The sequence below is a fragment of the Phacochoerus africanus genome, chromosome 8 (assembly GCF_016906955.1).
Source record: "Phacochoerus africanus isolate WHEZ1 chromosome 8, ROS_Pafr_v1, whole genome shotgun sequence".
NCBI lineage: Eukaryota > Metazoa > Chordata > Mammalia > Artiodactyla > Suidae > Phacochoerus > Phacochoerus africanus.
The window spans coordinates 88,777,270-88,799,941 of record NC_062551.1 but is presented as its reverse complement, the minus strand read 5'-3'; the positions used below and the strand labels follow the sequence as shown (position 1 = coordinate 88,799,941).

Here is a 22,672-nt window from a genome sequence, read left to right as displayed (position 1 = left end):
GTTTGGGGAGAAAGTTGGTACGTGTTGAGCTTGAGGTGACTGGACACTCCGGTGAAATAGGTAAAATAATTGGATATTTGTCTCATCCCAAGGGGAGCTTCTGGGGAGAATCATCATGCACAAGGGGAGCCACGAGATTACATGAATTAACCAATGGGATCCATAAACAAAGCAGAAAGGATGCAAGGGAATATCAATATTTAAAGGTTGCGCTGACAACAAAACGTCTACACTAGAGACTGGGAAGGAACTGTCAGAGGGAGCAGGAAAACCAGGAAGGAGGCATGCCCCAGGAGGACGGAGAGAGTGGCTGATGAGAAGTTATGCACTGAAACGCTTCCTTGGATCCTGTGCAGTTAGAAGTCACTGGTGACCTAGGGCTTCTCCAGCAGAGGCTGAACCACACTGCTGTGGAGGAGGAGGTCGCTGAGAAGGTGAAAACAGCATGTAAAGATGAACTCATTCCGGAAGTTTGGAGGGGAAGGGAGAGGAGGTGAAAAAGCAGTAACTAGACATGTAACAGGAGTCAAGGGGAGGGTCTGATTTTGGGGCTAAAAGAGAATTGGCTCTGCGTATAGGCTGATGGGAAGGATTTGGCAGAAAGGGGGAGGATGAGGGATGGAGGGTGGTCCATACGGAGCTGGAGGAGTGACTGGGAGAAGGAGCAAGGAGGTGAGTGGGTCTAGAACAGTACTATTCCCATTTTAACATGCATCGAGGAGTTCCAGTTGTGGCTCAGCAGTAACGAACCTGACCAGTATCCATGAGGATGCAGGTTGGATCCCTGGCTCTGCTCAGAGGGTTAAGGGGTTGCTGTGAACTGTGGTGTAGGTCAAAGATGTGACTCAGATCTGGCATTGCTGTGACTGCGGTGTAGGCCAACAGTCGCAGCTCCAATTCGACCCCTAACCTGGGAACTTCCATATCCTTCTATATCCCGAGGCCCTAAAAAGGAAAAAAGGGGGAAAAAAAAAAAGGAGTTCCCATCATGGCTCAGTGGTTAACGAACCCGACTAGCATCCATGAGGACGCGGGTTCAATCCCTGGCCTCGCTCAGGGGGTTAAGGATCCGGCATTGCCATGAGCTGTAGTGTAGGTCAGACTCAGCTCAGAGCCCACATTGCTGTGGCTGTGGCATAGGCCAGTGGCTACAGCTCTGATTGGACCCTAAAAAAAAAAAAAGACATGTAGGAGTTCCCCTTATGGCTGAGTGGATTAAGAACCTGACATAGTATGGATGCGGGTTTGATCCATACCCTCAGTGTGTTAAGGATCTGGTGTTGGTGTGGCTGTGATGTAGGCCAGCAGCTGCATTTCCAATTCGACCCCTAGCCTGGGAACTTCCATATATTGCAGGTGTGGCTGTAAAAAAAAGAGGGGGGGGGTGTAAAAGAGAAAATACAAAGAATAACAAACTCCCCTATTGAGGCCATGTAGACTCTGACGTTAGAAACATGCAGAAGTCCCCTGCAGCCACCTCCTCCTCCCAGACAAGCGTGATCACTTGGCTTTTCATTTTACATATGTGTATATACATATACAAAATTGAACACGGTAGAGTTCGCATGTGATTGTTCTACTTACAGGGAAGAACTGCTCTGATAATCAGGGAGGAAAAAGCCTTTCTAAGGTGAAAAAGACTTGTACTGGGATTGAAAGCCTGAACCTCCTTCCCAGCTGAGCAGCCCCGTGGAGAAGCTGTGCCCTGGGAAGACCCATCCACCAATGGAAGAGTATCGGACCACACCTGGTTGTTAAATGTTCCAGGAAGGGGAGAATTTCTATTTGTATTTCCCTGGCTAGGTTTCAACCCACTCTCATATCTCTCAAGACTCTTTACCCCTCAGAAATCTGGGAAGGCAATCACTATCTACTTAATAGATGAGGCGCAGGGAGGGCAGCGAGCTGCCAGGGTATCACAGTGAGTTGTGAAAGCACAAGAAACTAGTGGTCTAGTCTGGGCTTCTTCCCAGAACCCCAAAACCCCAGAACCCCAGGCCAGGGTGTGGAAGGGTGAGGCGCAGACAAGGGACACTGGGCAGCTCAGAGGAACGGACTTTGGCCTCTTGGCAATAAGGAAGAGATATGGCAATACCTTCGGGCTGCTAAGGCTGGGCCAGGACTGGGAGGCTGTGCCAGAGGAGAAATAGGTGGGCAGTTTCCTCCTCAGGGCCCCAGAGAGCAGGCCTACTCCCTGGAGGCTACAGCTCCCCTGTCCCTCGTCCCCCACACCCAGAAGCAGCCCTCACAGTTAAACAGATCTAGATTCAAGTCTCTGTCATTGATACATGCTGTGTGCTCTTTGAAAAGCCCCTTTACCTCTCTGGACCTCGATTTTCTCACCTGTAAAATGGGGTAATACTCTTTAACTCTCAGTATTGTTCCAAGGACAGAAGAGAGAACCCTCATTTATGCATCTAAAAGCAGAGACATTTAAAAGAACTGGGTCCCCAGCCTAATTCCAGATGGTCCAAGACTGGCTTAAAGAGACTGCCTGACACTGATAGAGAAGCCAGGTGCAGGTCACATGCACGTTGTATGCCCAACATACAAAGCATAGCATTCAGTGGACATCTGGTATTAGATGCTTCAAGCCAGCCCCTGCCCTCAGGGCCACTGACCACTGGGGTGGGGGGTACAGACTGTGAACTGATGCTGCCCAGATACCACAGAAGTGCCTCCCAGAGGCCTGCTCTAGGGGTTGAGAGCCCAGGGAAGGAAGCCGCAGCACAGCCACATTGGAGAATGTGGGCACAGAGACCCACTACTCCACCACTTCCCATTGGTCACTCTTGCCAAGTCCATTCCTACACGTTGTGGATGAAACAAAGGAGGACTGGAGTCATCCCGACACACTGAAGGGGCACAGTAACCAATAGTGGGTAACAGTAAAGCTCCTACTATGTGCTCCTGCTAGGTCTATCCTTCATCTGTAAAGATAATCTAGAAGGTTTTCAAAGCGTTTGATCTCATTTTTGTAGCTCACCACGACTTTAGGGAACAGGAATTATAATCCCTGACTTTCTGACAAGGAAACAGAGGTACTCCCCATCCCCCACACCCCCACACCCCCACACATAGTGAAGTAAAGCACCTTGCTCCGCGTGGGGAACTGAAGGCCAGGGCAAGGACAAAATGTGATTTTCTTGAGGTCACACAGCAGGTGCAGGACAGACCCTGGTTCTCCAGAGAGTTGAACTTCCCCATCCTCTAGAAAGAAGTGGATTCCCAAATTTCACCCTGGGGCTTTCCTGTCCAGGTGCCCACCAGGTCATGGCAACCGCGCATCTGGCCCCCATCTCACTCCCCAGCCCAGACGATCGCGGCTCCTCTAGGGCTCAGTTTTCATCTGTAAAATGGGCATCCCCGAAGCCGGGCGGGTTAGGAGCGGAGGGGAGCGGCCGGGCGCCGCCGGCACCCGGGGCTGGCGCGGGGAGGTGGGGCCTGCTCCGTGATTCAGCCGGGCGGGCCAGGAAGGGCTGCCCAGCCAGTCAGACCGGCCCGGGATGCAAACGAGCAGTCAGGTCCCTCCCGGGGCCGGGCCGCCCAGGGGGTGACGGGAAGGGAGGCCGGCCGGGCGCCGGGAGCCCAGGGCTCGAGGCGGGAAGTGGGCGCGGCGCGGGCTGTGCTGGGCGAGCGGCGGCTGCGGACCAGGATGGGAGCCGGGCCGCCCGGCCGCCTGCAGCGTCTGGAGCCCCGCTGAAGCTGCCGCGAGAACGCCGCCCGGGAGCCGAGATGTGCCAGCGCCTGGGTGAGCCGTGGGGGACTGCGGGGCTGGCGAACCCGCCCCACATCCTTGGCAGGGGCGGAGCACAGGAGTGGGAGCCCGGAGCCCCGGGGTTCAGGCCGCCTTCTCTGCAGGTCACTTTCTGCTCTGGGCCTCAGTTTCCCCAGCACCGAGCTGGAGCCGGGGGGGGGGGGGGGTAGCGGGGGGGTGGATGCCGGAATCTTCTCCAAGTAGCTCCTCGCCCGCCCCCACTTTCCTGCGGACGAGGGACCCCCAGGTGGGAGGAGAGCAGCGCCCCCTTGCTCAGAAGGGAGAGCAGAAGGAGGGGGGTTCAGAACCCAGAGAGTTCCGAGCCCGAGGCTACCTGCTCTTTGCTTCCTCAGCGTCGCCAAGGGCTCCCGCTTCCATAACCCTCCCACTCCCCCAACCAGGCGGAGTGGGAGGGGCCGTTGGCAAACAGGATCCAGGCCGAGGAGTGAGACCGATGTGTCCCCTCCCCTCACTCCCTGGACACAGTGATGCTGCTCTTGAGCATCAGACAGACCTGTGGGGGGGGGGGGCGTCCCTACTCCAGCCAAGAGATTGTGTGAGCCTTGGTTTTCTCATCTGTAAAGTGGGGAGGGTAGCACCACCTCCTGGGGCAACAGTGAGAATGAAGTTAGCTCCTATGGGGCAATCACGGGCTTGCCACTCTGCCAACCCCATTGCTGAGGGCTCCGAGGGTGGTAACGTAGACGCACAGAAGCTTGAGGCTGTCCTGAGACTCTGTCCAGTGCTCCAGGCACAGCTCCAAGCTAGTCTGACCTAGTCTTGGTCGTGGGGCGCTGTTGTTCCTGAGCCCAGCCCTGAGCTGGGTGGTGTCTGGGTGGCCAGGTGGGTGGGTGGTTGGGATAAAGTGGGTCAGGCCCCTGGGATAAAGCTGCCTTGCCTCTTCCTGTTTGCCCAGCAGTTAATCTTTACAATGCCATCCAGTACCACAGTGCCTGCTCTTTGATTTCCCTGAATGTGGTGCAGCCACAGAGGGTCCTGTAGGCTCCTGGGGTCTCAGAGACCCCCTAGACCAACCCCTTCCCATTTTATATATGGGGAATCTGGGGCCCAGAAAAGAGAGAGGCCGGTGTCACACAGAGGGGCTGTGACTGAGTAGCCCCAGGCCTCCCTGCTCCCTGGAGACCTCCTCTTGGCACCTGGCGCCCAAGAACATCCAGTCTAGGGATTTCTTTCTTCCTTTCTTTTTAACTACAGAGTTCCCCTCTGTGAAATATAACCCAATTCTTTCTGCCACAGCTGGGGACACTGAGGTCTAGGAAGGGACGCAGGGTTTTCCCAAGGAGCCGCTAAAGGAAGAGGGGTGGGTGTTTAGCTCTAGGGGCCAGGCGAGTCTTCCATCTCACAGAGCTGGCTAGAGTGAGGGTGGTGGGCCCAAGGGGCCAGTATGGTGTGTGTCCTAAGGGCAGGGCCAGGACCCATGGGGGACATTCCAAAAAGCAGATCTGAAACAGCCAGGAAGAGTGCTCCCTGGTCCTGAGGGCATGTAGCCACTTGGACACTCAGAATCTGCACGTGAATCCCTGATGTTTTTTTGATCCCAGCCTCCCCAGCTTACCTTGTCCCTGCACCAAGAGCTTGGTTTTCCCAGCACCCTCAGAGTATGGCCCACTTTGCCATCAATGTCCTCATGGGGCCCTCCTTCCCCACCGGGAAACAAGGGTTATTCTTCCCATATGACAGATGACGAAATGGAGACTCAGAAGTTTGAGCTTCTTGGGAGTTCCCATCGTGGCACAGTGGTTAATGAACCCGACTAGTATCCACGAGGAGAGGGGTTCGATCCCTGGCCTTGCTCAGTGGGTTAAAGATCCGGCGTTGCCGTGAGCTGTGGTGTAGGTCGCAGATGCAGCTCAGATCTCTGAGTTGCTGGGGCTGTGGTGTAGGCAAGCAGCTGCAGTTCTGATTCAGCCCCTAGCCTGGGAACCTCCATATGCTGCAGGTACGGCCCTAAGACCAAAAAAAAAAAAAAGTTTGAGGAGTTCCCGTCGTGGCGCAGTGGTTAACAAATCCAACTAGGAACCATGAGGTTGCGGGTTCGGTCCCTGCGCTTGCTCAGTGGGTTAACGATCCGGCATTGCCGTGAGCTGTGGTGTAGGTTGCAGACGCGGCTCGGATCCCGAGTTGCTGTGGCTCTGGCGTAGACCAGCGGCTACAGCTCCGATTCGACCCCTAGCCTGGGAACCTCCATATGCCACGGGAGTGGGCCAAGAAATGGCAAAAAAAAAAAAAAAAAAGACAAAAAGAAAGTTTGAGTTTCTTGCCCTGAGTCACTTCAGCAATTATGAATTGAGTGTCCTACTGTGTGCCAGGCCCAGTCCACTGCTCTGAATCCCGCACTGGACCTGACCCCCGCCCAGCGAACTAGGGGGCTCTTTGGGGCCTGGACAGCTAGCTCTCTATGGTACCTGAGGGTTTGTTGTGGAGCAGGCAGTCAGTGAACATTGATGTAACGAATGTATGACTGACAAAATCAGTGGATGTGAAGCTTAGTGGAAGGATCATATGTCTTGAGCTAGAGATCTGGGTCCAAATCCTGACCGTGCCACTCACGACCTTGAACACTAATAAGGACTGTTACCCTTTATAAAGTCCCACCTGTGTGTTTTTCCAGCCTTAAGAGTTCCAAGGATGCTCATGAAAGCACTGTGAACCCCTTTTCCTGATGAGGAAACTGAGGCTCAGAGAATACAAATCACTGGCCCCAAGTCATCCGGTAATAGATTTAGAACCTATGTCCATCACTCTTGTCAGGGCCTCAGTTTCCTCCCCCGCCCAGCAGGATGTGCCCCACCCGTGACCCTGACATGGCTGGCTGTCCCTCAGGTGGCCTGAGTGCAAGTGACTTCCGGAAGGTGCTGATGAAGATGGGGCTGGTGCTGGTGGTGCTGGGCCACGTGAGCTTCATCGCAGCTGCGCTGCTGCACGGCACCGTGCTGCGCTATGTGACCGCCCCCCATGATGCCGTGGCCCTGCAGTACTGCGTGGTCAACATCCTCTCTGTCACTTCGGCCATCGTGGTATGGCCAGCCGGGGAGGGACCTGGGAGAAGGGGGCTGCAGGGGGCTGGAAAGGTCTTCGAGGAGTCCCCACCTAGAGCCTGGAGTGGGCAGGCAGAGAGCCCCAAGCACGAACTCCTGTTCTGCCACTTACCAGCTACATGGGTCACCCAACCTCTGTTTGCCTCAGCTCCCTCATCTGTCAGATGAGGATGGAAACGGTGTCCATCTCAGAGGGTCCTGATGAGTGTGGATTTGAAATCATCCACATAAAGGGCTAAGCCTAGTGCCTGGAACGTGGTTAGCGTGCCCTGCTGTGAGCTCGGATTATTATCACCATAAGGAAATGGTCAAGGCACTGCTGGACAGAAGGAAGGAGCATCCGCTCCATTCAGGAGGGTTCCCAGATGTGGAGGCCCCTGAGGTGGGTTTTGGTGGATGAATAGCAGTGCAGCAACAGGCTGCAATGACCATAACCCAGGCATGAGGCCTGCTGGGGCCAGCAGGTAGGAGGGGAAGCTGGGATGGCATTTCAAGTACAGAGAGTGGCAGGTGCAAAGGTGAGGAGGCGGGAATGGATACGGTCTGTCCTGGAGACACCGACAAAACCAGTTTAGCAGGAGCTTAGCATGAGGCCTGGTCTATAGTAAGTGCTCAATAAATGGTGGCTGTGTGATGACCGGATCAATACATGAATGAAGGGGCCTGGTGTTCCAAGTTCATAAAGCCGTTTCCCACCATCAGAGGGAACATCTGCCCTTCAGTGTCTGCATCCATCCCTGCCATCTCCTGGCTGAGGGACTTGTTTCTCTCTCTGAGCTGTTTCCTCCTTTGCAAAATGAAGCTTCGAGAGCCTGCTGGCCCCAAGGCTAGGGTAAGCAAGGATCACAGGCCCCAGCAGGTAGGAGAGCCTCAGTGGGTGGTCCAGAGCCAGGCTGTGCAGATATGTGCATTGTCCCTTGGAGTTACTCTTATTGTTGTTTGTTCCTCTCACCAGCCTTGTGAGGAAGGCAGGGAAAGCAGTGAGCTCGGGGTTAGGAGGTCCCCCAGAGATGGGCTCCAGGCTGGACCACTTCAGCTGTGCCCTTATTTCCTCAGTGAATCCCACAGCTCCCTGCAACATGGGGCCATTATCCCCACTTTACAGAGGGGGAAACCCAGATGCAGGGATTCATCCAACCTCCTGCCGATACAGAAAAGCCACGCTGGATGTGAAACAATCTGTGACTATCGCCAAAGCCAAACCTTTCCATGAGCTCATCCTGCTGAAGGGGACTCAGCCCAAAGAGTTTGTGGCATTTACTTGTGGCTGCACTGGGCATTAGAGGCATTGCTGGGTGCCCCCCCTCCGCCCCCATCATCTCACCTGCCTCCTGTGGATCCAGCCCATGCCTAGTAGAGTGATGGCGTGAAGGAGTGAGCCTGGCTGAATAGAACCCAGAAGATTCAGAGGCCAGCTGGTGGGCTAAACAGTGGGGTGGGTTCCCCTCTGGGGACCAGGGGTGGTTTGGGAGGCCTGCAGGAGGAAGAACCGAGCAGGTAAAGAAGAGCAGGAAGGCCATTCCTGAGAAGACTCTGTGTAGGTAGCGTCAAGGGCAGGCTATGAGTGTGTGTCCATACCCGGGACGATAAGAAAAAGAGACCGGTCCAAGATGGAGCTGAGAAATTGATGGGACTGGGACCAGTCACTGAAGGCCTGGTCTAACTTACCTTTTTACTTTATTTTACTTTAGGGCTGCACCTGCAGTATATGGAAGTTCCCAGGCTAGGGGACGAATCAGAGCTGTAGCCACCAGCCTACACCACAGCCACAGCAATCCTTAACCCACTGAGCAAGGCCGGGGATGGAACCTGCATCCTCATGGATACTAGTCAGGTTCATTACTGCTGAGCCACAACAGGAACTCCTGGGCCTGAAATAACTTAAAATACTCCTAGGGATTTTGATTTCTACTCCATAAGGTATCCTGGTTAATTTTCAAATAACACGTTTGTTTTTTAGTTCCTTGCCAGTTGAGTTACTTAGTCTTTCCCAAAACCTTTTCCAGTCCAGGGAGACACGTCATATATGTCCTGTGACATGGCCCTGTGGATACACAGGTCCCCATTTGAAAACACAGCTGTAAGCAGTGGGGAGTCATGGAAGGTTGTAGGCACAAAGTGATTGCGTTTTAGAAACATCACTTCAGGGCTGAACCATGAAGAGACAGAACCCCTGTTCAGATGGAGGTAATGAGACCAAAGCTGAGCAGGGGCTTGGGGCTTGGAGGGCAGGACTAGGCTTTGGTGGGTCTTTATTGGAGAGTGGCCCTGCCCCCTGCCCACTCTCCTGCAGCTGGGGGGCCAGAACTGACTTAAGCCTCCTCCACAGGTCATCATCTCTGGCATTGCAGCCATCGTGTTGTCACGCTACCTCCCCAGCAGCCCCCTGGTATGTGGCATCTCCTGGGATGGGGCTGTAGGGGTGGGGGCAGCAGCCACCCCCAAGAGCCTGGCTCCCTTGGAGAAGCTGAGGCTGATCCCATGGGGGCCAGAGCTGCCCATGGAGCTGAGCCCAATGTCCGCTGACCAGTGGCCTCTCTCATCCAGCGCTGGACAGTGTTTAGCTCGAACGTGGCCTGTGCCCTTCTCTCTCTGACCTGTGCTCTCGGCCTCTTGGCCTCAATCGCTGTGACCTTTGCCACCCAAGGCCGGGCACTCCTAGCTGCCTGCACTTTTGGGAGCCCCGAACTACTGGCACTGGCGCCTGACTGTCCCTTCGACCCCACACGCATTTACGTAAGTGCTTAGGCCTGGCCTGGGGGGACATCAGGTGCTCATCAGAGGTGGGAAGTGTTCTTGGAGTCCCACCCTCCACTTTGCAATCCCAGGCAGCCGTCTCTGATCCCTTGTCCCCAAACAGAGCTCCAGCCTGTGCCTCTGGGGCATCTCGTTACTGTTCTGCGTGGCAGAGAGTGTGTTTGCTGTGCGCTGCGCCCAGCTCGCCCACCAGCTGCTGGAACTGAGGCCCTGGTTGGGGAAAAGCAGCCACCACATGGTAAGGCCTGCCATCCCCCACCCCAAGTCCTGACTTCCCATATTTCCTGGAAGCCCCTCCTGGGAAGCCCAGGCCAATCTGCCCCCACTCTTCTTGAAAACTGGGGCAACAGCTTTCTCCCCAGGACCAAAGGGAGAGGCTTGGAGGCTCAGAGAGCTCAGATCTCCCAGCTAAGCCATACAGCTGACACCTGGCTCTCCCAAGGCCCAGGATGGGAAGAGGTATCTGGGCTGGAACGGGGGGCACTCCAAGGGTATGGCCTGCCTCTTGCATAGTGGAGAGTAGTCACGTCCCTTCGCCTTGAAGATCCTCCCAGCCCCGCATGTTCTGGATGTCCTGGAGGAGGAGACCCAGACCCAGAGCCAGCAGGCCTGGCAGCCTCCGTTGTCTCCACAGATGCAGGAAAGCCCAGAGTCTGTGGAGGACCGTGACCTGCCAAGCTGCACTAGCTCTGGGCCATTGACCCTCTGACCGCAAATGCCTCGCCCCATGGCCACTAGAGCCCTGCACCCAAGTCTGCACTGTGATCAGGCCGGGATTCCTGGAGCCAGCCAAGAGGACTCGGCCGCAACTCCAGGACCCGGGTGGGGCTTTCACCCCCCTACTCCAGCCACCCAGCCCACTGCACTGAAACGAGACTTTATTCTGAAGTTAATAAAAACAACAGAGATGCTCCATATGGATGCATGCAGTGGGGGAGGGGCTCAGCCAAGGGGGCCGTGCTTTGTTCCCACACAGGACACAGAGGGTGGGGCTCTAGGTATTTATGCCCATCTGTCTGGGGCCTGCGTGCATGTGTGTGTGTGTGTGTGTGTGTGTGTGTGTGTGTGTGTGTTTGAGAGAGAGAGAGAGAGAGACAAGATATACAGGAGAGGGGTCCGTGGATCTGTGTTCATCCAAGTGCTGAAACGCAGGCAGGGGTTCATGGGATGCACAGCTGGGGGGCTGGAATCAGGAGATTTTCCTTTTGCATCACAGCCTCCAAGCCAACAAGGGCAGGAGCAGGCAGTGTTGGGGCCCTCCTGGGAGGAAGGATGGCTCAAGGAAGGTTTTTCCTCAAACCCCCACACATCTAGAATCTTTCTCTCGGCTCCAAATAAAAGAACACGCTCCTTACCTGGGTATGATTCCCAATTCCACCAAGGCTGAGATCTACAAGGGTGGGGGTAGACGTGGGGGAGCTTGCCCCATGGCTGGGGAAGGGAAGTCTGGCCTCATGGCTGGTGGGGGCGAGGGAGAGGCTGGAGTTCTGGTATCTAGGTAAGGGAGGGTGGACTCCGAGGGGCAGACCAAGCCAGAGCCTGTGTCTATCACTGCCAAGGGAGAGACCGACTCTTGAACTGGGCGTTGCTAACCACCGGCTTGCTTGGACGTTGAGGGGACTGCAGGATTCCTTTCTCCGTAGGCTTCCCAGAGGGCAGACCCTGGGGCTGGCAATCTGACCTCAGCCTGGAATAGACACAAGGGCGAGGAAGCTGAGAGCCGGGAGAGGGCCAGTGACGGCGGGGAGGGGAAACCCGGCTCCTCTTGCTCAGAACTGGGAGGCGCTGCTGGGGTCGCACTGCAGCAGACGCACGATGGACGGGTCGCTTTTGGCCCCGCGGATGAACTCCTCCAGGGACAGCTTGCCTGCGAGACAAGGGGCGCAATGATGGGGGAGAAGGCGGCAGCAAAGCGAGGGGACGCAGAGCAGGACAGCAGAAGAGGAAGGGGGAGTGGCGCCCGCCCCGCCCCGCCCCGCCCCGGCCTCCTCACCGTCGTTGTTTGTATCCATTTGGCGGAAGATTTTCTCCGTCCTCTTTTCCGGGGTCGACTCGTCCTCTGGCATCTTCATCACGGAAGAAACCATCTTGTAAATGGCCTAGGGGGCGGGTGGGGAAGGCAGGGAGTGAGGGGAGCCTGCCTGAACCCTCCACCCCCAACTTTGCAAAACGCCCCCAGCTGTGCCGACGATCGCTGCTCTCGCCGTGGTGAGGCGGAGAGGGGGTGACGGAGGCGTGAGTAACTGGGGAAGGAGTGACTGGGATGGCTTCCCAGAAGAGGGGGCTCTTGGAGCTGGCCCGGACCAAGTTTCCTCGGGGCACTCGGTGGGAAAGGGATTGCTGGCAGAGAGATCTGCGTGTACAAAGGCCCCGAAGCGGGAAGCTCTGAGTGGGCGCTGGGAATTTGGAGGTGGCTGAATGCAGGCGGTCAGGAGAGATGCTGGAGGACATCGGGGCCCAGATGGCGAAGGGCCTGGCACCCAGGACTTAGGAGCTCTTGCCGAGCGCCACAAGTACCGGGTTAAGTACCAGGTTCGAAGAACTACTTCTCTGAAATTCCAGGGCTCCAGGAAAAGGCCCGCACTCGATGGCCGACAGGGGGCGCTGGTCAAGGTGGGGGTGGTGGCACTGGGCTGCGATGCCACTGTGGCCAGCAGGGGGCGCAGGATCGCCCTGAGGGCTGGGGGCCAGAGGCTGCTGGGCCCACAGGGAGCGGGGATATAACGCAAATAAACGCATAGGCGCATCTGCTGGGGGCGAGGAGAGCTTGGGCTGTGCTGGGCCCAGGACCGCAGGTGCCAGGTACAGGAGCTCCGGAGGCGACTCAAAGGAGGGATTTTCACGGTAAGTGTACACAGAGCACATAGGGCTTGGTCTGTGGGCTGGGTCCTGGGGCCCAGAGCTCAAGGACCAGACCGGTCATCTCACTCTACCAGCTTTTTACTACTGACACCTCCAAGAAGTCTGCCTTCTTCTCCTGTCCCATAACCTTCCCTAGCTTCAGATTCGGCTTTGGCCTCCCGCAGTGGTCTCTTCGGGCCTCTCTCCCTCGGGTCTGTTCCCTACGCTACCTCTGAAAGAGTTTCCCAAACTCAGATCTCCATCAGCAAGTCCCCAGCCCAGGGGCCGCCCCCTCATTCCCATCTTACACAGGCCTCCCTCCAGGACCGCCTTGCACCCGGCTCCTTCTGGATGCTGCCCCACGCTCCTTCTGCTGCCTCCCACTCCTCCTTGGGGCTCTCTTTACATGGTGCTTTGTTAGGGAGGCCTCCTCTGATCCAGGGTGGGTCAGGGCCCATACGCTGCCCCAGAGTCCCCTTTGGAGACACTTCTCTGAAGAAATTATGCCTTTGTAGGAGTGCTCCTTGCCCCCAGCATACAGATGAGAACCATAGACATCTAGCTAGTGCTCAGATCCCCAGAACGTAGGCACAGTGCCTGGCATCTGGCAGGGACTCCCTTGTTTAAAAGCTGTTGGCACCTCCCACTGCCTTCCTTCACCGAGTCCAAACATTTGGCCCTTGGCATTCAAGGCACTTCACACTCTGGTCCCTGCTGACCTCTCCATCAGGCCTCCCCCAGTAAGTGATTTTGCCACAACCAAACACCCCTATGCCTTTCAGGATTCCCAGCATTTACAGTTTCTGCCTGGAACAATAACACTAGCTACCATTTACAGACCCCTACTATGTGCAAGGGACTTCACATGCATTATTCTCATGCTTGCAACAGCTCTGAAAAGCAGGTATTGAGATCGAGACAAGAAACTGAGGCTCAGAAAGGGAATTGATGACAGAGACCAGATTAGAACCTGCTTCCTCTTAGCGGCTGGATAGATGCTTGTGGGATGCTGATGACCCCTCCAAGCATTAGACTATCCTGATAAGGGAGTTAGGATTGGATAGTTGGCAAGACTAGATGGTCAGTAAACAGCAACTCATATCATAATCATTATTCATCCACCACATCCTCAGGTCCTCCCTGCCCTTCAGTCCCTGGGACTCTCAGATGTCACCTTTTCACTTCTGTCACCAAGCTGGCCAGTATGGCCTGCATGCTTGTCTCCCAGCAGAGTGGGAGTTCCAGGAGGCTCAGGTAGAGTCTTTTCCCTTCCAGTGTGCCCACCACCTGACACAGGCCTGGGTTCTGAGAAGGACTGAGCAAGTGACCTAGACAGTGACGGCTCCCCTGTGAAAACCGTTCTCCTGGGCCTCCTAATTAATTGTCTGGAATTACTGCTCACTCATTGTTTCGCTGGAGCCGACTCGTAATTAATCAGTCGCTAGGGTTTGCAGAGTTCTGTCTGCACTCGCCGTCTGGGGCCTCTGGGCTGCCATAGAGCAAACCAGGGCCTAGATAGCCGAGGCCAGCCGGGAAGCCTCCTGAGGATGCCCAAAGAATGGTGCTGGCTTGAGTGATGCCCTGGGCTTTGAGCCTCCAGCAAGGCTGAGATTTACTAGCATACGCCAGTGCAGCCACATGAAATGGTTAAAGATATGAACATCCCTCCGAATTGGTGGGTATCCAGCTGCTGCCTGATATCCCTGAATGATCTTCCCCAGAAGGTTGGCTACCCCAACCCTTCCACCAGGAACCCCAGAACTCCCCACTATCCATCAACCAGAGAATTAATGCCTGGCCCATGGGAGTCATTGACAAACATTAAGGTGTTCCCCTAGCGATAGGCATAGGGAAGATACCACATCTCAAGGCAACCCATTCTACTCTCGCTGGAGAGAGCACATCTGGAAACCAAAGGCAAGAGTCCAGTAGAGCCTAGATACATGGGGGGCGGGGGGCAGCCAGCAGATCTGAGGGACCAGAAGGGAAAGGATCCAGAGAGGCAGAAGGAAGGGAAGCAAGAGCCTGTACAAAGCAGCACATTCCAAGGATGGTGAAAAGGCGATTCTGGCTGGAGCAGAGACTGTGCAGAGGAGAAAATAACTGACAATTGCTAACATTTACCAAATACCAGTAATATACCAGGCCCTCTGCTAGAGTCCCTATCTTGCTTTGTTCCCACAATAGCCTTTGAAGAAGGGGGTTAACATCCTCGTTTTACAGGTGAAGAAACAGAGGCTCAGGGGAAAAAGTGAACAAGGAACTGGACAGGTAAAATGGAACCAGAAGGAGTTGCCGCTGTGGCTCAGTAACAAACCCATCTAGTATCCATGAGGACATGGGTTCGATCCCTGGCCTCCCTCAGTGGGTTAAGGATGTGGCATCACTGCGAGCTGCACTGTAGGTCACAGACATGGCTAAGATCCCACATTGCTGTGGCTATGGCATAGGCCAGCAGCTGGAGCTCCGATTTGACCCCTAGCCTGGGAACCTCCATATGCTGCGATGTGGCCCTAAAAAGACCAAAAAAAAAAAAAAATAGGAACCAGAGCCCTGATGGACCTCAGTGTTGCTGAGGGGATGGATGATGTGTGGAAGGTTTTCGAGATAAAACTAACACGTGTCAAACCTGTACTAAGAAAAGACATTCCTATCAGGTTCTTGTTTCCCTGTGAGGTCAGCCTCCCCAGCCTCATTTTACAGATGAACAATCTAAGAGTTGAAGCCAACTCCCAAACTGGAGGCCAGACCCCTTTTTAGAGGCAGCTCAGAGGCATTGCAGCCAACTTGAACTTGACTCTACTTAGATGCTGTGTAATGTTAAGCAAGCCACCTCACCTCTCTGAGCTTCATGGGGTTGATCAGGAAGGATGCACTGATCTCATGAGTATAAGCATCTCACTCAGTACTCGGCTCTTAGTTGGAAGGTGGCTGGGTACCCAGATGGAATGTGGGCGATAGAACTGGGTGGCCCATTCCCAGGCTGTGTGATCTTGAGCAAATGTCTTTACCTCTCTGAGCATCCGTTTCCTCCTGAGTAAATGAGGATCAATGAAACATAACTGGCCTGTACTCTGCAGAAATGTCAAGTTTTGAAAAACAAAAACTGAAGAACTGTTACAGATTAAAGGGGCCTAAAGAGACATGATGACTAAATGTAGGGTGTGACTCTGGACCAGGGCAAAAAAATGCTATAAAGAACATTATTGAGACAGTTGGCAGAATTCAATATGGTCTCTAAGTTAGATAATAGCATTGTTTCTATGTTAAATGTCCTGACTTTGATAATCATATTATGGGTTATGTAAGAGAATGTCCCTGTTCTGAGGAAATCTATCCTGATGTGTTCATGGATAGAGGGTCATGTTCACAACAACAAAACATTACACACACACACACACACAAACACACTCAATGCTAAAGAAAATGTGGTCAATGTTAATCAGCAAACCCCAATGTTAATCAGGGTAAAGCGCATATGGAAGTTTTCTCAACTTTATATTGGAAATTACTTCCTATTAAAGACTTTTAAAAATGGGTAGTAAGAATAGCAGCTGCCTCTGCCTACCCACAAAGCTCTGGAGAGGATAAAGAGGGCTGGTGGGTGCAAGCTGCTGGGCCCTGCACCTGGCAGTCTCAGGGGCCCCGGGGGCCCACCTGCACGATCTCCAGCATCTCCTCGCGGCTGATATAGCCGTTGCCGTCCAGGTCGTACATGCTGAAGGCCCACATGAGCTTCTGCTCCAGGCGGCCACGCGAGGTCACGCTCAGCGCGATGATGAACTCCCGGAAGTCGATGGTGCCGTCGCTGTTGGTGTCGAAGGTGCGGAAGACATGCTCGGCGAACTTGGAGGCGTCGCCGTAGGGGAAGAAGTTGGCGTAGATCTTCTTGAACTCGTCCACGTTGAGGATGCCTGTGGGGCAGTCCTTGAGGAAGCCCTTGTACCACTCCTGCAGCTCCAGCTCCGAGAACTCCGTGTTCTCCCGCAGGTCCTGCAGCATCTCTGGCCGCAGCTTGCTGTTCTGCTTGCCCATGGCCGCGGAGCCAAGTTCCACCTGGGTCCCCGAGGGGGTCGAGGAACAGAGAGGAGGGGTCAGGCCCTCTCAGTCCCTTGACAGCACTCCAGAAGGGCCCCCAGGCACCCAGCCATCTCAGCCTCTCTTTTGACCCAGGGAGAGAGAGGAGCTGGCCCAAGGTCACATAGCCTGCACACACCCAGGCACCCTGACTCTGCGTCAGCTCCACACTATTTCCCCAGACCTTCTACTTCCCCAGGGGACAGACCTGGAGACAGAGGAAGAGAAGGGGGGTTCACCTTTACTGAAGACCTAGTCAGTGCCAGCCACTGAGCCTCCACAGAGGTACATGTGTTCACCCTCAGAATATGAAGCCTTGGGGTTAGCACCCATTTTACAGATGAGAAGGTAGGCTCTGGAAGAGAGGTGACCTGGTTCAGGTCACATAGCCATGGAGTGACAGGGCTGACTCCCAGAGTCACCTGGGAATATGCAAAAAGGCCCTCTGGTCCTGTTCCCTCCTGCTCACTGCCCCCTCACTGCCTCACATACACCTGCTCACACAAAAGACACCTGAAGCCCAAACACATGTGTCTGGCAAGAGGCAGCATAAGATAGGTGTTCGCCTGGGCTCCAGAGCCAGAACACCCAGATTTGAATCCTAGCTCTGCTTCTTTCCAGCAAGGTCACCTTGGGCAAGTTCCTTAAACTCTCTCTACCTCCTGTAAAGTGGGGTAATAATAGCCACCTAATTATTATTATTATTATTGCTTTTTTAGGCATTATTTAGGTGTATTGCATATGCCTCCATAACCTGCGGCATATGGAGGTTCCCAGGCTAAGGGTCCAATCGGAGCTACAGCTGCTGGCCTACACCACAGCCACGGCAACACAGGATCCGAGCCATACCGTGTCTGTGACCTACACCACAGCTCACGGCAATGCCAGATCCTTAACCCACTGAGCGAGGCCAGGGATCAAACCTGAAACTTCATGATTCCTAGTCGGATTCATTTCCGCTGTGCCACAACAGGAACTCTGCTACCTCATTATTGTTGTGGGGGTTAAATTAATTAATTCATGTGTAACACTTCAAAAGATGCCTGTACATAAAAGTGCTTCCTAAGTATTAAATAAATAAAAGTGATTTACATGTATCCAGAATTCAACCATTAAACAAATGAATATCTACTGACACATATGATACTACACAGCCCACAAATCCACACACTGGGTCCCACGCCACTCACATACGAGTTCACACCCACCCAGGGTCACCATACCTCCACACGCGACACCATTCCCTCTGCTCCACAACTCACACATACTGACACAGCACCACGCACGCACAACTCCCATACCCTGTACATCAAGACACACCAGCCCACGACCCCACATGTCTCACACATGCCATCACAAACCAGCTCCTATGCTGACACCTCTCACATGGCCAGCTGCACGTGGGACCCTTCAGCACCCTTGCCATCTTTCTTTCATTACCCAAGGGTGCTGCCAGGTGCCAGAAGAAGGAGCTGCAACCCTTTTCAGAATCTACGAGGGTCCCCTCGTCCAGGGAGACCCCCTAGCCAGTCAAGCCTCCCCCAACACTTACCTTTCATCTAGTTCAGGAAGGTCCCCTCGGTCAGGGCAGAAGGTTAGACTGTGGAGGGCTAAAGGGAAGGCATCGGAGAACAACCAGGCGGTTCTGGGCAGGGATGTAGGGTGTGTGCAGGTGAATCTCACCCCAGCTTGGAGCTTTGAGACAGAGCAAGGGGGTTCCTTGTGGGCGCATGTGCACACGTGGGTGAGCGTGTGTGAGTGCATGTGCTCATGTGTGCATGTGTGTCCCTGGCTTCTGCACTGCATTTGGCTCCTTATGTGTTTCAATTCATATCTGTGCATGTGCATAAATGTGCATGTGACTAGATATGCACCCATCAGTGTGAGGGGAATGTGCCTGTGTGGCCATTGGGGGACCCGTGTGTGTCCTCAGCACTGTGTCACATCCATGTTTCTGTAAGTTGGTGGCCCCCCCTTTCTAAATCAGCCTCTTCTGCCCCAGGCTGAGGACCCACTGAACAAGTGTGTGGGAGGGCACTGAGGAAACGCCTGAGGCTAGGGCGGTGGAGTGTGTCCCTGAGTCCCCTCCTCAAGGTCCAAGGAACTGGGTCATCTGGGCGGGGGCAGAGAAACGTGCTCGGCAGGAGAGATCTTCCAGTGCCCCCTCCTCCCTGCCACCCTCAGAGTTGCCCCTCCCAGTTGGAAGACTTGGAAATGAGGGTAGCGGAAGATTCTGCCGTCTCCCCTAAGACCCCCAATCCCCCAAATGGGAAGGACCTAAGCTCCGGTCATCGGGGAGAAACCCCGCCCCCAGGACCCTCTCGAACCCTTCATTCAACCCAGCCCCAGCTCTTGCCCCGGCCTCCCGGTTCAATCCTTCCGGCACTCTCGGAGAGCGCCGGGCCCGTGGCCCCTCCTCGAGGGGGCGCTCCGAGGCGTCCGAAACGCGATACCCCGGGCTGGCCACTCAACGGTCAGGACCCTGGAGAGCGCCGTGTGTTTTCCCTGGGGCAGCCCCCACTCCCTGCGTCCCCAGAGAGAAAATTCCCGGGAGGCACAGGAGCGGCGGGGTTGGGGAGCCCAGGACGTGGCCCCTACCTCCAGGATGTCCCCTCCTTGCACCCCCCCAGCCCCGACCGAGCGGCCCCCACTCACCCAGCGACGCGGAGACACCGACTGCGCAGGGAAGGCGGCGCTGCTGCGGCGCGCGGCGGCAGAGGCGGCCGGAAGGGCGGGCGGGGGGCGGGGGGCGGGACTGCGAGGGAGACGCCCCGCGGCGTTTGCCCGGAGCCCCTCCCCTGGGGGGGGTCCCCGTTCCTTGCTTTTCCCTCCAGCCCTGGGAGTGCCGGGAGCGTCGGGCTAGGCTCCGCCCCCGCCCCTGCCCAGGAGAGGGAAGCGGACGCTCTCAGGTCCCCGGTCCCCTTCACGAGGGAGCACCCCGCGGGGAGAGGAGGATACAGGTCCCCGTCTCCTCAGCATCTCGACTCAGGCCTGAACAGGGTGGGGGATCTCCGCCCAGAGACCTCTTTCTTAAGCCGGGGACAACCCCTCTACCCGCCGGCCTCCCCCATCCCTACCTGGGCTGGGAGCCGCACGTCGCTCCGAGAGCGGGATTCGGATCCTGAGCGGTTCCGTAGGCACCCTCCCTGCCCCCGCGCCTCAACTCCGGAACCAACGGAGCTCTTCAAAGAGGGGGCAGCGCCCACTCCTCCGGTCCGTGAAGTCTGAAGTGGGGGGGCAGACACGCCCCCCCAACCCACCTCTGCCTTAGAGAGCCCCTCCCCCATCTCTTGCCCATCACTATGGATTTCGTGCCCAGGATAGCTCCCAGAAGGAATCTCACCTCCTAACATTGATCAAAATTGGTCCTCCCACCCCCCCCCACCCCCCAACACTCTAATCAAGAGACCCCCCTCCCTTCCCTCTCTCCGGAGCCAATGCCTGCACTGGATTTTGATATGTGAGGACTGGGGAGAACCTGAGATGCCTAGGCCCCCTGCCTGCAGACAGAACTGTTCCTCTCCGGATTCACTGACCCCCATCACAGCTCGTCCTGCCAGGATGGGGGCTGCTTCTTCCTTCGCCCAGCCTCGGCAGCAATCCCAACATTCTGGGCTTGAATTTTGCCCTTTCTCTGTCTCTAGGGGGTGGCCCTTATTGTCCCCACGTCACAGATGAGAAAACTGAGGTTTAGAGGGGATAAAATGATTCTTCTAATGTCTCACAGCAAGTGAGACAGTGGGCTTGAGCTTGAATCCATGTGCCCTTATCCATTCATTGCATGAATATTTATCGGGCACTTCCCAATGAAGTTACAGGAGTGGACAGTAAGGAATGGATTCCTTTGGTGTATTATCTAGTGTATTGGATAAGTGTTTTGGGAAAAGTCGAGATCAGTGTGCAGAGGCTGGGATGGTGGCAGTACTTAAGACCGTGCCAAGGACTTTAGGTTTTTTTCCAGGTGAGATAGAAAGATCCTGGGGCTTTGAGCAGAGTGGAACGGTATCAGCTTATTCAGCCATTCTGCTTTTCAACAGATGTGGAGCAGTAGGGGCTAGGGTGGGATCAGTGGGCCATCTCAGAGATGACCAGGGTGGCAGAGATGGGTCTGGCTTCCGGACCTACTTTGAAGTTGAGGCTACGGCAATCATCAGCTGACTGGACAGAGCTCCTCCCACTTCCATGGCAGCAGCTGGGACCCTCCTGGCTCCCCAGGGCTCAGACTGCGGCTCCACTTACAGGTTCTCAGACCAAGTCTCTTGGGTGGTCAGGTGGCCTTAGTCTCCCCTGCCCGAGGACAAAAAGGGAGTCTCAGCTGGAAGAGCCAGGGAGCCAGGATGTGGGGAGTGGGGGCAGCTGGGCCCCCCAGAACATCAGTTCCTCTGTGTGCCTTGGCTCTGGTGTTGGGACCCCCATGGAGGCGCCAGACATGCGTGGGTGGTTCCCAGCTGCCTCCTGTGTGAGAACCTGGGGGTGGGGAGAGACATGCCGCTCAGGCCCCTCAAGTGACAAGCTCCCTCCCCTCTCCCCACCAGGACTGGAAGACCGACTCTGCCAGGGGCAGGGAGAGGGACCTGCCCCTGGCCCCTCCCCCCTGCCCCCTCCTTCCTCTCTCCCCTGCCGGAAGCCTAAGAATCTTCCTCCTTCTTTCTGTCCTTGTGGGGTCTTAGTTTTCCCTGATGGGGGCTGCTGAGCTACTCTGCTTCCTCCCACTTCCCCAGCCCAGCTTCACCTCCAGTTAGGCTGACTCCTTGGCTCAGCTACCTACATCTCCCCAACCCCACTGTTTTTCTTCTCTGTGAGACTGATTCTGATGCCCTGCCCTCAGGGCTCTCACTCTGCCTCCTGTCTCCCCAGTAGATGGGGCTTCTGAAGACAAGACTGTGCCCTCTCCTCAACCTGGCCACCTCGCCTCCCTCTGACTTTCCTGTACCTCCAATGAGTAGGGCCGGTGGAAGGGAGAGGGCAGAGTCTGGGCTCGGCCGGCTCTGCTGGTTACTTCCCATCAGCCACCCCTCCCCTCCTGGGGCCCTAAGAAGTGCTGGAAGTCCCCTGAGCCAATGGGAAGGCTTGGGGCTCCCCACACTGTACACCAGAGCCTAGGACCTAGTGCCCAGAGATAGAGCCCAGCAAAGGAGGGCAAAAGGGCAGCTGTCAGGAGGCCTGGGTCCCTTACTTCAGATGACCTGAAACAAGTCTCTTCCCCTTTCTGAGCAGAAAGTTTAGACAGATCACCTGGGTATTTTGAAATCCCCCATCAAAAGCCTTAACCAGGAGTTTCTGTTGTGGCTCCGTGGGGTAAGAACCTGACCATCATCCATCATCCATGAGGATGCAGATTCAATCTCTGGCCTGACTCATTGGGTTAAGGATCTGGTGTTGCCACAAGCTGCAGCGTAGGTCGCAGATGCAACTCGAATCTGCTGTGGCTGTGGTGTAGGCTGCCAGCTGCAGCTCCAATGTGACCCCTAGCCTGGGAACTTCTATATGCCACAGGGGCGGCCCTAAAAAGAAAAAGAAAAAAAAAAGCAAAACATCTAACCAGAGTACAGGCAAGAGAGTCCTCACTTACTGCCAGTCTGGGCCCTGGGGGAGAAACTTCTGTACATGGGCATACCTAGATGAGGCACCATGGAACCCCGCAGACTTGAAGGGTTCTATGAAGGTCAATGGCAGGGGTGGGGTGAGGGGTGACCTTGCTGATGATACCCAGCCCCCTACCACCCCAGACAGAGGCATCTGGGAGGAAGGAAAATACAGAAGGGGGTTAGTGAGAGAACCATGCAGTGGGCAGGGGCCATGTGAGACAGAACCAAGTCCCAGGAGAAGAGCCACCCCCCACCTGAGGAGCAAGGCAAAAGGTACAGAAACCAGAGGCGACACTTTCCTCCAGCACTAAAAGGGGGCAGACCGGCTCCCAGGATGCCAGAGAGAGAAGCAAGGGAGGAATGAACGGTGAGGGGACTACGTATCTCTTGCGCACCTACTGTATGCAGAGTGCTTTGCATATGTCACTTCCTTTGATCCAAACTAATCCTGAGGAGTCCGGAATGTGACTGCCATTTTACAGATGTGAAGACTGAGGCTGCCCAAGGAGAAGGGAAGCCACCTGCCCGAGGTAATATAGTGAGAAAGGGACACAGCCAAAATTTGAAATCAATGCCGTGGGACTCAGGAGCCC

The 22,672-nt window shown here is 55.4% G+C and overlaps 2 protein-coding genes across 2 annotated transcripts; one reads left to right on the top strand and one right to left on the bottom strand.

Annotated features, from left to right (window-relative positions):
• The first annotated feature begins 3,585 nt into the window (after positions 1-3,585).
• TMEM54 (transmembrane protein 54) lies at positions 3,586-10,488 on the top strand. The gene is made up of 6 exons (XM_047793099.1): positions 3,586-3,751; positions 6,602-6,795; positions 9,146-9,205; positions 9,364-9,552; positions 9,677-9,811; positions 10,208-10,488. The coding sequence occupies exons 1-6, from the start codon at positions 3,736-3,738 to the stop codon at positions 10,280-10,282; spliced, it is 669 nt and encodes a 222-aa protein (XP_047649055.1). The 5' UTR covers positions 3,586-3,735; the 3' UTR covers positions 10,283-10,488.
• HPCA (hippocalcin) lies at positions 10,480-19,198 on the bottom strand. The gene is made up of 4 exons (XM_047793100.1): positions 19,147-19,198; positions 16,072-16,470; positions 11,567-11,672; positions 10,480-11,440 (listed from the first exon to the last, which is right to left on the bottom strand). Exons 2-4 carry the CDS (start codon positions 16,447-16,449, stop codon positions 11,343-11,345), a joined length of 582 nt encoding a protein of 193 aa, XP_047649056.1. The 5' UTR covers positions 16,450-16,470; positions 19,147-19,198; the 3' UTR covers positions 10,480-11,342.
• Between the last annotated feature and the right edge of the window lie 3,474 nt (positions 19,199-22,672).